The sequence below is a fragment of the Liolophura sinensis genome, chromosome 10, assembly GCF_032854445.1.
Source record: "Liolophura sinensis isolate JHLJ2023 chromosome 10, CUHK_Ljap_v2, whole genome shotgun sequence".
Taxonomy (NCBI): domain Eukaryota; kingdom Metazoa; phylum Mollusca; class Polyplacophora; order Chitonida; family Chitonidae; genus Liolophura; species Liolophura sinensis.
Genome location: NC_088304.1, coordinates 16,445,942 through 16,459,101, shown reverse-complemented (window position 1 = coordinate 16,459,101; position 13,160 = coordinate 16,445,942). Strand labels below are relative to the sequence as shown.

The 13,160-nt window shown below is 39.5% G+C and overlaps 1 protein-coding gene across 1 annotated transcript in view; it reads right to left on the bottom strand.

Annotated features, from left to right (window-relative positions):
• LOC135476932 (small G protein signaling modulator 2-like) overlaps nucleotides 1–12,744 on the bottom strand; it is a 48,381-nt gene extending 35,637 nt beyond the window's left edge. Inside the window, 6 exon segments of the mRNA XM_064757077.1 lie at nucleotides 516–632; nucleotides 4,446–4,488; nucleotides 4,491–4,610; nucleotides 11,434–11,509; nucleotides 12,548–12,591; nucleotides 12,697–12,744. Coding sequence (XP_064613147.1) covers nucleotides 516–632; nucleotides 4,446–4,488; nucleotides 4,491–4,610; nucleotides 11,434–11,509; nucleotides 12,548–12,591; nucleotides 12,697–12,727 — 431 coding nt within the window. The 5' untranslated portion in view covers nucleotides 12,728–12,744.
• Nucleotides 12,745–13,160: the final 416 nt, after the last annotated feature.

Sequence of the window (13,160 nt, the reverse complement as noted above, 5' to 3'; positions counted from 1 at the left end):
AACGTATTCATATACATTTATATCTACCTGAATGGCAGCAATTATGAAAATAACTACCCAACTGTACTTGAACTTAAGCATGCACATGTTTAGATGACTGGGAATATGTACATGTATGCTTAGTGGAAATACGTTCAGTACTTAACAAAGAGTTGCATGGACAAAATCTGAACATATGTACGTGGAAAAGCACCATTACGCAAGTCATAAATAGTGGCAATTACCCAATCGCCATTTAACTTAAACATGCACAAGTTCAGATGATAAACAAGATATATGTTAAGTTTCATCGGAATCAGCGCAGTAGTTTCCCCGAGATGCATGGACAAAATCGTGTCTTCAGAAGGACATACAGGATGATTCCAGTATACCCCACGGAATTATAAATATTAAAAAAACATTATTTCTACTGCTGTAAAAAACAAAGATTAATCTTCAATCCTTGTGTGACAGGAGCTAAAAAAAGGCCTTAACCTTCCAAGTATGTACATTTACAGACTTAAAAAAAAGCTTACCCTTCAAACCATGTACTGTATGATGTACAGCCAAATATACTGGGTGCTGGTTCTCCAAGCGGTTGTAACATTACACCAGTCGCCAACAACACGGCGACGTACATGTATATCCCGTCACTATGCGGGGTCATTGTGATTAAGCCAGGATAACATTACAACCTTTTTCAGAAACTGTGGCCAGGAGCTTAACCTTCCATCTAAGTGAACATCTGCACCATTAAACCTTCAATCCATGTATGAGAGCCCAGTATACAGGCGCTAAAAAAAAAGCTTAACCTTCCATCTGAGTATGGATTTACACACCATAACTTAGATTTGGGAGCTAAAAAAAGCTTAACCTTCAATCCATGTATAAGTGCCTATTATACAGGATCTTAAAAAAAAAAACAAAAAGCTCAACCGGATACCAAGGCCGACATTTCCCACGCCTCACAATACTCCACTTACTTTGTAAAGGCAAGGTGATAAAAGAAAAATCCTGCAGACAGAAGAAGCTGAAAAAAAAAGCGACCAGCTCCGTGCAGTTATTTTCCCTGTCTCCCATCATGTAATAAATACTTCTCCGTCTTATTTTCATTTGTCCTTTTTCACTAGAACGAGAAAACAAACATTTAGCTGCTCCTGCTAATTTTCACTAAGGCAATGACCACCAAATGCTGCTTGCAAAGTTTTAGATTGACCGGGCCGAGTGAGAGCCGGTTGATGTTGTTCATGAAATGAACCTATTTTCCCGTTCCCTGTTCAACATTTATTTTTTTGCCAATACTGGACCGGGGTTAGATTAAAACCATGTTATTCCTGGTCATATCCATCAGAAAAGATGGTACACGAGCAGGGATTGTCATCCACATTATCACTGTATAATAGCTTCCATAAAATCCATATTAGATTACAAGCTTTAGTCTGTCAGATCCATTCAGAATGGAAGCTTTCTCCTAAGCATCAATTTTTTAAATGCCCTAGATGTGAATAATGTCATCAATTTTAGACAAGGGTTGTTTAATTTTTTTTTTCTTTTTTGGGCCTTTGATGTTTGGTTGAGGTATTGTGCTGGTAGCTTGCCACCTTTGGCCCCTGACCTGGTAAGGCCTTAGCTGCTTCTGACACAATGGGAGGACAGGTGACCGTGCTTGTCGCACAATGTGTGTGGGATTACAGTTGCCATGGCAACTGCGCTGATTGACAGGCCGCTAATTCCCCCCCTCAGGAGCAGAGGACGTGGGTGGTTTAAGTGCTTCTAGTCAGACACCATTGATCGGCCAGGAGGAGGCGCTTATGGGGAAAACAGATAAATGTTGCTCACATGCTGACAACACTGTAACAACATTGCACTGTGATACTTTGCCAATTTCTAGAATATTTCATGTTCCTGCATAGCGTTCAAGTGAAGAACAACCCAAGGGTCCAATGCTTATGTGAATACTATCAAAACAGGCTGTGGAACACTAGGAAAATGAGCTCCATATTGAAGGATTTTCAGGAACTGTGTTATTGATCCAAGTAAATATCCCCTATGGTAACCCCCACTAGGTGCCTAGGCATCGTAAATACCTTCAAGTGACAGGCTTCGGCGACCTATCAGCAAACAGAAAACTAGGGTTTCTTACTGTAAAAGGACTTTTGCAGGAAACGGGTTGTAGCCGGCCTCTGTGGATTCACTTCAAGCATTTCCACATCCTGGGAAGCTTCACAGTGCAATACCTAATTCCCCTGGAAACCCAGGCCTTGAAAACTCACACAGCATTTAAAATAAAACTATTTTTTGCCTCTTGGCTAGAATACTTGAGATTCTCTCAGGGTAAGGTTAGACACAGATGGTGCTGCTAAACCAATGCATCAAAACCAATTCAGCAAACTAATATATGACAGACACATGTTACAGTATGTCTATCTTCTTAAGAGATGTCTGCATTTCCATGACAATAGTTCATCAAAACAGGTTATTTTAAAATTTCTGTTCACATTTTAAGGATGAAAACAAAAGAGGCTTAGTTACAAACGACTTCAATAATTAAACGACTTCAATAATTCTTCTAAAATGTTTTACAAAAAACCATTGGACATGGTGCAAAAAGATTTAAATCTAGCAAATGCAATTATTTGCAACTTGTCAACATCACACATATAAACCACGTAAGGACCATGCTACTGGCTGCATTGTTATTGCGCACATAATGTTACTGTACCACTGCAAGTGCTGTATAATGGCATTTACACTTTCACACAGGTGAAGTGTGCTGAAAGAGAAAGACGGAGCTTGTGATGGTGTGTGGGGCTGTGAATGGTTTGGTGGTGAGAGAATTGGTGCTTCTGCACAAGATCAAATTGATAGATGGGTGAAAAGAATCTGCAGTTTAATGCGGCTTCCTGCCATAATTTAGTCACCAGAAATCAGGCAACCACGTCTCTAGCTACATGTGTCTGAAGCTTCTTAGCTTATTGGGCTGGATCCGCTTCAGCCTTCTCCCAAATTATACACGATGCTCTGCCACTGATTATGGGGTCTTACACACAAAAATGTACCAGTAGCATTCTTACTTACTCTTTCACCAACAACCAACTGCAGCATGCAAGACATGTAATATCCTAGCACAAATTCAAATAAGGTTGATCTTACGGGTTAAGGTTTAATACCTTACTCAAGAATTTTTCACTGACACAATGCAGGTAAATGAATGTGTGGAGGAATGTGAATGCCTGAGGAAAACCACCAACATCTGGCAACTCACTGAGGAACATTCCTCACGTCACCCACAGTCATGCAGACATGGATACCATATTTGGGGGAAAACAAGTGATCTTAAACGCATGTTAATTAACATAAGAACGTTGTGCACTGCTCATTGTGACTTTTTGGTTACCAAGGCTCCATGAGCAGTAAGAATTAAAGGGTTTAACACTGCATTACAGGTGTTTGTCGTGTAACCAGATACCACTGAACCTTGTTTTGTACGAAGTCAAATCCCGAGAATGCCTAACATTTACAAGACAAAGCTGTTACAGTCTATTCTACCCTCCAAAATGAAGAAAGGGTGGCACAAACTGTTCATTTCATGCTGCCATTCTGTTTTACTCCCTCCACAGTGGTCATGCATTTTAGACCAATCAACAGCAAGCTTAGGCCATAGCAGCTGACCTACATACGTCAAAGCTGCGTATGTATGACGTTGTGTTTTATTTTCACAGTGACATAGAAATGTAAAAGTTAAATGTGCGTGGCATCATGATGTCATATTTCTGAGCTCAGATTAGAACGTAGTTCAAAGATCTAGACAGTAGCAGACAGGAGTTCAAAATTTTACATACAGCCACGATCCTTCTGAGGAGTCTGTGCATATTTATTGGGACATGGAGTTCGTCCTGGTAACTAATTCATTTCAGTAAAGCCATCATAAAGTCATGGTTAGTACGATTCATTCACAATTCTTAATCTGTTTACCGCGAGAAGAATTAAAAAATATTACTACAAAATCAGGTGGTCCGAATATGTCTCTGCCTTGATTGACCTGTCCTACAAACTTTGCTGAGCTTCAAGGCTATTCCCAGAAATGGGTAAGGTTGCGATTTACTTATGAATACAACTCGGTCAGTTATAAATCGAACACCTCTTCCCTCAAACGTCCACACAAAGAATGCTGCAGTTAGGTCATCAGAGCCTACATTGGTTAAATGTTAGATGTATGTATGCTCTGATGCAAACAAAATGAATTTTCCTGTGAAAGCAAACTTGTAATGCTAAAGCTGATTTCAGTAAGTCAGTGCAGTACAGTGGGCTTATGTTTAACAATGTTTGGTTCAACCTACAAAAACGACCAAAAACAATTCTAGAAATCCTCTTCGAAAAAAAGTCGATCCGTTTTAGCGGGTTGGTTGCTTTACATGCAACAGGCTTTTTAATGAATGCCTGAGCCCTCACTTAACAAGTCTTACTTGTTGGGGGCATTGTTGGCCTCGATCTCTGTCACCAGCGCGCCACTTCAGCAGCCGATTCGCAGCTCTTTGACACCTTCTGTAACAAGGCTGTTGTTGTGCTGTACTTGAACAACCCAAGAGCTCTCTTCTTCAGACTGTGCAAGAGACAGGCTTCTACAGCCCCTGTAAGGAAACAAAAGTTGAACCCATGTACATGCACAAACATACTGAGATTCCTTCAATCTTTTGATGCCTATTCAAGCATATTTTGAGGGTGTTATTCTGCATAGAGTGTGATAAAATTGTAGTTCATGTGAAGCCCGCGAATTGGCCAACCCAACCAATGCACTTTTGTCTCCAACATCAAATTAAAAAGGTGCATAAATTGCACTGAAAATTGCTATTTCATTTGCAAAAAAGTTGATGTATTATGGTACCATAGTTTTACATCAAAGTCAGAATACATGCATAATATACACATATATAAACAGAAATATTTATTCTTCTTACCTAGATCTACACAATGCAACATGCAAGCCTGTTATCAAAATTCCTCAATTTCAAATGAAACTTGGATTCCAAATATTTTGTGATCACCAATAAGCTTGTCAGATGTACATGTATGCATGGTTTGAACACTATGTCTGTAATGCTTTAAAACTGTGAGTTGATGGATTTTTTTTTTTTTTTTTTTTTTGATTGGTGTTTACGCCGTACTCAAGAATATTTCACTTATACGACGGCGCCAGCATTATGGTGGGTGGAAACCGGGCAGAGCCCGGGGGAAAACCCCGACCATCCGCAGTTGCTGGCAAACCTTCCCACGTACGGCCGGAGAGGAAGGCAGCATGAGCTGGTCTTGAACTCACAGCGACCGCATTGGTGAGAGGCTTCTGGTCATTACGCTGCGCTAGCGCGCTACCGACTGAGCCACGGAGGCCCCCGTGAGTTGATGGACAGAACTGGTGTGAGGATATGGAAACAAAATCGATGGTTACAGAAACTTAAAGCAATATTCTCCAGCAAAATTCACTTTACTCAACACCATTATCTTTCCCTGGGCATATTTAGTCATTCTGAATGTAAGATTGTCAATATTAGCCAAAAGAAAAATCATACATTTTATGCCTCACACATTTATTTAACATTCCATTTAAGGGAAACAGAATCAACGTTGATTGAGCAATGGCTGACACTAGAGAGAGGATGTGGTCCTGCTTAAACAAATGTGCAATACCTAAAATATAGCTTAGCCAAAGTTAGAGTATCTCTCACACTGGCCAATCAGTGACAATTCAGTATCGCTTTAGGCTTGGCTACTTCAAAAATAAACGTCTCTGCATCAGCCTTGGGCCAAAATGTTGACCTGCATATCATACATGGTATGTTAATTATAAGGCGTGAGTACAGACAAATTATGCACACTTATGAATGAATATAAAAAACTGTATGAAATTATTAAGAATACACATTTCCAGGTGACAAGATTTTTTTCCTCAAAATCCTCATAAATGATACATAATTTCCCCTTCCGAGAGGCAGTACAGTAGTGAACATCAACAGAACAGCTGCAGTGTAATGTGATCCCTGTGATGGCAACACTACTACCCATGCTTGTGATGGCAACACTACTGTCATCCTTGTGATGGCAACACTACTGTCATCCTTATGATGGCAACACTATTACCATCCGTGTGATGGCAACCCTATTGCCATCATGGTGATGGCAACACTATTGCCATCCGTTGTGATGGCAACCCTATTGCCATCATGGTGATGGCAACACTATTGCCATCCTGGTGATGGCAACACTACTGCCTTCTTTGAGATGGCAAGAATACTGCCATCCTTGTGATGGCAACACTACTGTCATCCTTGTGATGGCAACACTATTGTCATCCGTGTGATGACAACACTATTGCCATCCTTGTGATGGCAACACTATTGCCATCCTGGTGATGGCAACACTACTGCCATCCCGGCAATGGCAACACCACTACCATCCTTGTGATGACAACACTACTGTCATTCTTGTGATGGCAACTCTACTACCATCCGTGTGATGACAACACTGCTGCCATCCTTGAGATGGCGACACTACTACCCATACGTGTGATGACAACACTGCTGCCATCCTTGAGATGGCGACACTACTACCCATCCTTGTGATGGTAGCACTACTACCATCTTTGTGATGGCAACACTACTACCATCCTTGTGATGACAACACTACTGTCATTCTTCTGATGGTAACAGTTCTTTCATCCTTGTGATGGTAACACTACTGTCATCCTTGAGATGGCACATTATTTTCTTTCGCTATTTATTTGATTGGTGTTTCATGCCGAACACTATTTTCATCCTTGGGATGGCAACACCACTATCATCCTTGAGATGGCAACACTTCTCTCATCCAAGAGGTTGCAACACTTATGTCATCCTTGGGTTGGCAACACTATAGTCAGATAGTGTTGCTTCAGATAGCAACACCCTTGTCATGCTTGAGAATGCATGCATCACTAGTTCCTTTAAACACTATACCACCATCCTTGAGGTGACAAACCTACTATTATCCTTCAGATGGTAAAATTATACAACGTTTTTCATAAGGAACTGAAATTTTTATACATCAAAGTTTAAATAACAGAAAGTTCATACTACCTTTCATGTATGCAGATGCCATTGGTGTAGCCAAAATAACAGCACAGATAGGAAAACTCTGACCATCCAATAGTTATACCAATTGGTAACAGGTTGTCTACCAGCTGTCTGTGAACTGAATGGTACTGCAAAGAAGAGCCCTGTACAGTACCAATCAGTTTCTCACGTTTCAACACAATGGTGACTAAACCGTTACATGTATGTTTGGTTGCTACCATGCTCTACCAGCCAGTTCACACATGCAGCTGTAGTTGTAACCAAACCATGACCAACTGGTAGCCAATCAGTTATCAGCTGCAACGGATTGATTAATCATCCAGAGTGACATCAACCAACCAGTAACCAACTGGTACATGTAAATGACAGTTTATTACTGTAAAAATAGTGATTGGCTGTCAACCAACGTGTACCGAGCAGATACTGAGCAGAACAAAGCTGTAACCAGTTAGTACTGGAAAGAAAGGTGCCAGTTTTGTGAATGTGTCTGGTGCAGTGCTTAATAACCTTGATGGTGAACCAGAAGCTTAGGCATCAGGGCCATAAATGAGTCAGGGTGATTAGTGGCACAGTAGATATCTCTGTCTCCCTTCATGCCTGATCTCTGATTGGGTAACAAGATAAACTGACCCCATGTTTGCTCCTGGCTTCACTATTTACCATCCCTAATGGTCAATGAAATGCTGAGTGCTAATGGCCTGAGGAGGCAGGCTTAATGAATTCCCATCACAGAAAGGGTACATGTACAAGTACACATGAGGGGCCTGCTATAGGGTTTCCCCCCTGGGAACGATTTAGATGGTTAGGACAATCAGCTAGCCTGAGGGGTGGTGTGGTTCCCCCAGGGTGTTTGGTAATCAATACCAAGAAAAACATGTGGCATCAAGAAAAGCTCTGGGCCAGGCATGGGTCAGAACTTTGTACCAGTGACAACAGGAAATAAATCAATAGTTCTGTATGTGAGTTTGGGGTTGGATTGGAGTGGAATATAACCTAAATGTTCGTAACCCCTGCAACACAAAAATATGGCCGAGTCAGGCCTATAATGATAAATCATAGCTGAGAATTTAAATGGACAACCACAGACAATGTGGTAGCATTTCAGTTCATTATGACCAGGCTTAACGAATAGCACTGTACATAAAAAAACATGCCTAATTTCTCACATCAACACGTCCACATGGGCTGTCCGCTTACATTATCACTAACAATTCCATAAAACTACATGTCAATAAAATACTTTCACCATGGAAATGCACAATTTTGAAGAAACCAGGTGATAATACATGTATGGCAAACCTGAGCTTTGCAAAACGAAGGTTTGAAATAAGTCCATATGGTCCAGATTGTTGCATGGATTTCCGTGCCTCAATCTTGGTGTTTATTATTCGTCTTGGTGTTTATGTTTTTTTCAGACATTTTAATCAATTTCCAGAACATCCAAAGAAATTAATGAGCTGCACAAAGATTCCATGTTTGTTACAGCCTGGAATTTCCAGGGCAGCATTAAGCTTTATGTACAATACCAAACACTGCTACACGACACATCCACACACATGTATGCAGGCTCAAATATTACAAATACATACTGTAAATTGTGCTCACATGTAAATTTACACGTAGTTAGACCTCAGTTCATGAAAACCATCGTACAGCAAACCACAAGGGCTTCATAACGGACAGCTAACATTCTAACCAGACTCAAAGTACCCAAATAAATTATCTATTGAACATACAGTGTATAGCCATACTGCTGATGAAGACAGAATATACATATAACAATACAGGCTGATGTGTTCCACTGATTTAATGACTGAATATACTAATAGTTTAAGTTTGAAAAACGATAGACTGATATGGACTCACTTTATTTTGCCATCATTAGGAGAGCTGAGACAATGAAAAAATAAAGAACTAAAATATCAAATCAAAATGGGCCTTAAGTTTTCTGGGGTTAATCTCCTGGCCTACCATGCTGCAGTGTTTATTTCCTATATATATATATATATCACCAGGAAGAGATGATTTACATGTACTTTAATGGCCACATAAAGCACACCCACGTACATGTAAATATACAATAGCCTGTTGCCAAGATTGATGAAGACACCTGCTCATGTTACATGATGTCACTGCATCATTAACTGTGCAGGTGCATCGGGAAACATACCCGATCTACCTAACCTGTCTACATGTATATGTAATACTACCAATAGCTGTATCATGAAGCGGTTAGAGCAGCATTTATAATACTCTCTCTTACAAGACAAATCATTCAAATCTATTGACCCACAGATCTGTTGCAAGACACCTGGTTTTCTGATTCCAGTGAAAAGTGACTTAATTTGTGGTAGCAAATGAACATTCTTTACAAAAAAAATACTTTGACAAGTGAGTACAAGGTTTAATTGGGCGCAGTGGAGGTGTGCCTTCATTAATATTCATAAAACTTACATGTACATATCACCATGTTGTCGACTACCAAGCCTCGTGTTTTCAACGAAAATAAAAAGCACTTCAACAATCAATACCTGACCTCACTGATTGCCCACACTGATCTGCAATTACTGGAAACTACACATGTATGTGGTTAGATTTTGGAATTTCTACATGTGTGTTATCAGTTTCCTGAAAACTGAATGTCCGTTAGAGTACTGCCCGAATAACCAAGGCCACAACTCATATTCAGCCATCAAAATTTTGTCTTGGCACTTGAGAATGATGATGTCACCATCTAAATCAGCAATAAATTGTTGGATTCGAGGCAAGGTGTCAGAGGCAAACTTTCCACACGTGACGCATTACAGCTACAGTGTAATTAACTTCTTGGCTTTAACTGACAAATTAATTTAACTTTCAATGAGACTATAATGAAAAGGCATATATTGTCCAAAATTTCCGCAATCACACTATTTCTCAATGTACTGATATTTGTAGTACATCAAAATGGACTTGGTCAACAGAAGTACACATTTTGGGTTGACAGCAAAGGAGCTCAATGTGACAAAGCAGTTTGTTATATTACACTATCATCCGATCATTCACACTGTCATGAACTTGCTTTCGTTGTGGTGTACACATGTAATTTAAATAAGGCTTGGAAGGCATTGTGACAATACTTTAAACTGGCCATTAAGTTAAATTCTCAATCATTCCACAATTCAGTTATCTAAGCCATGACCGACCCCGATAGCACAGTTGGTAGAGCGTACGGTTTGAGAATGGTTGATCCAGGGTCAATCCTGGGGCGAGTCACACCTAAGACATTAAAAGAGGAAGTTGCAGCTTTAACGCTTGGCGTTCAGCGTGAATGGGATAGTGCAACAACTAGTTGACCAGTATAATGGCTCGTGTTGGGCGGCTTACTTGCCGTCGGTAAGGCGTCTCAGTGAAGCAGCACTAGATAAAAGAGTGCTGGAAATCCATCCTGCAACAAGGATTCCTTCGTCATCATATGACTGAAAAATTGTAAAGTACAACGTTAAACCTCAAGCACTCAATCTAGGCCAGGATCAACTTTAGAAATCATGTCTGACAAAAAGGCCAGGTTAAGACATGACCTGACACTTGACTGAGCATAGCAGTCTGTTGTTTACAGTTCAAACCGTTGGGGAATTCTTGCACCCATGTAACTGGTGCAGGGCTTACTATGACTAAAAAAATGTGCCGGTTACACTTGCAGTACATACGTACAGTGGTGTTTTGGAAACTTTTTGGGAGTTCCACTATCAGACTGCCTACTTGACGCCAGGTAAAAACAAACAAGGCCCTTCTTGGATACGACTAAAAGCCTTTTCCACTTCAGTTAGATTTTTACAAACATAAATGTGTTTTACATCAAACTTAACAAGTTTTCAGTCATATAACATATAATGTGTCTTCTTGTGGCAAGGCGAGTCCATGCAACTAAAGTGCTGGGTTAAATTTGCTTCACTTTCACGTCTGGTAACGGTACTCCAGTCACATGACTAAAGGGTTTGCTGATGATTAGCTCAGACCAGCTGTTACATCGCTGCAAAACTGCATGCAAGAATACTGACACTGGCTCAACCAGCCCTATGTACTTGCTCCAATCTCTCAGCGCTGAACACCAAGCAAGTCAGCAGCAAGTATCATTTTTAATCTTTGGTAATACCCGACCCAGGTTTGACCCCAAGTCTCCCAACTTCATGGCAAGCACTCTAACCTTTACACCAGCCAAGCATAAATGTAGTAGGCCTGGGTAGAGATTAGCATTCATGTAAAATGTCTTGGAATTGGAAAACTGAATCACTTCGTGGAACTGCCAAATAAGTCTGCAATTAAAATCCGACAAACTGAAGTATACAAAATACGTCAAGACACTTACCACAAAGGGAGGTAATGCTGCTACTCTCCTCGTGAACAAATTTTCTTGTAACTGCTTCTTCCATGATCTGTTTTACCTGAACATAAAACCAAAAACAGAAGTTAATGTCAGTTATTTATACTGAATAAATGACTTGCACAGCTGTTCATTTAACTTAAATTCATTACTAATCGATTAGTTATTAAAACTATATTATACTTACATGTATATATATGATTGCACTTGATTATGCCAACTGTACAAGAAACACTCTTCCAACTGACTTCTTTTTTTTTTTCTTTTGATCTCATCTCAACTCTCAGTAACATACGCTGTAACATCTCATACATTTGAAAGCATGTAAATCTTTGTCAAACTGTACATGCAACATTGTCACAGCAAACATATACCAAAAAGTCTACTTCAGGTCTTATTTGTAATATGACAACAAACTGATTTAATTCTTTTCTTCAGTCCATAGATGAATCTCGCTAAAGACAAGCATATATATATGATTCAAAATGTTACTGACAACATCAGTATGCAAATAAAAAAAAAACAAATCAAATTTAATATAGGCCTACTAAATACATCTGTCATGTCAAAAGATTAAAACACGCTGCCATTAAGAAGGTCTTAGAGTGGAAGAAATTTAAATGGAGACTAAAGCTGTCCTCGTAACTGCTACACGAGTTTAATTAAATAATATTTATGTATAACTTCAACTACATCAGAAAAAGGTGAAAAGAGACCTCAACGTTTAACTTAATTGAACAAGTATTGTCCACTTGAAACTTCCTTAAATTTACTTAAAATTTAAGGGTTAAAACATAGTTTACTCATAGTCTCATTTTTTCTGGTTACCTATTTTACAGGCAAAAATGTGATGTGCTCTAGCTTGTTTTACATTATATGTAAAATTGAAGAGCTAAACATATTAGAGTTAAGCCGATGTGTAACATAAATTCCATTCAGGACAATTCTCATGTGGAATGCAAATACAAGACTTCTGACAAAGAAAATTCTAACGTCTCCGAACGAAACATCAACTGACATCCCATCACTACATGGATGTAGCGACAACTGACAGCTACATGATGGATGCATCGAATCAACGAAAGGTGCATTAACATACCTCCTTTTTGACAGCTTTCAGAAGCTTCTGTCGGGCTTCCGATCCTGAAAGAAACAATGCCCATAATTTCACTGCATATGAAACTTTTAATATTTTAAAGATGGATCCTAATTGACCAAGTAACAAACACGAAATGACATTTTTCTTACCCGCCGTCATCGTGGCTGTTTCCTCCGTCATTTTGACAGTAGTCTTCATGTGGCCCTCTCACTCAGATGGTAATTAATTCGACTCCAAATATAGTTCCAAAATCATCAGCGCCTCTTCCTATCAAAACATACACATGAATTTTACCGAACACATTCCTTAGAGTAAGCATGCAAATTTGTCTTCTTTGTTTACCATATCTCCCATGTCACAGAAGATTAAACAGAAATCGATTTAGTGTAGTCCCGTGTCGCGTATTGATTTGGTAACATTATGCATGGCATCGTATTAGGAATCTAATGAAATCAGTGTGTATTCGATCTTGGAGCCATTTAGCGTACGTGCTGTGGTAGCACAATACTTTGGTGTTGTTTCGAACAGCTTGTCCTTGTTTGAATGTTGGATGACACTCACTGAATTACAGAGGAACATATATTATTAATTTAAAAACGTAAATAAATATGCC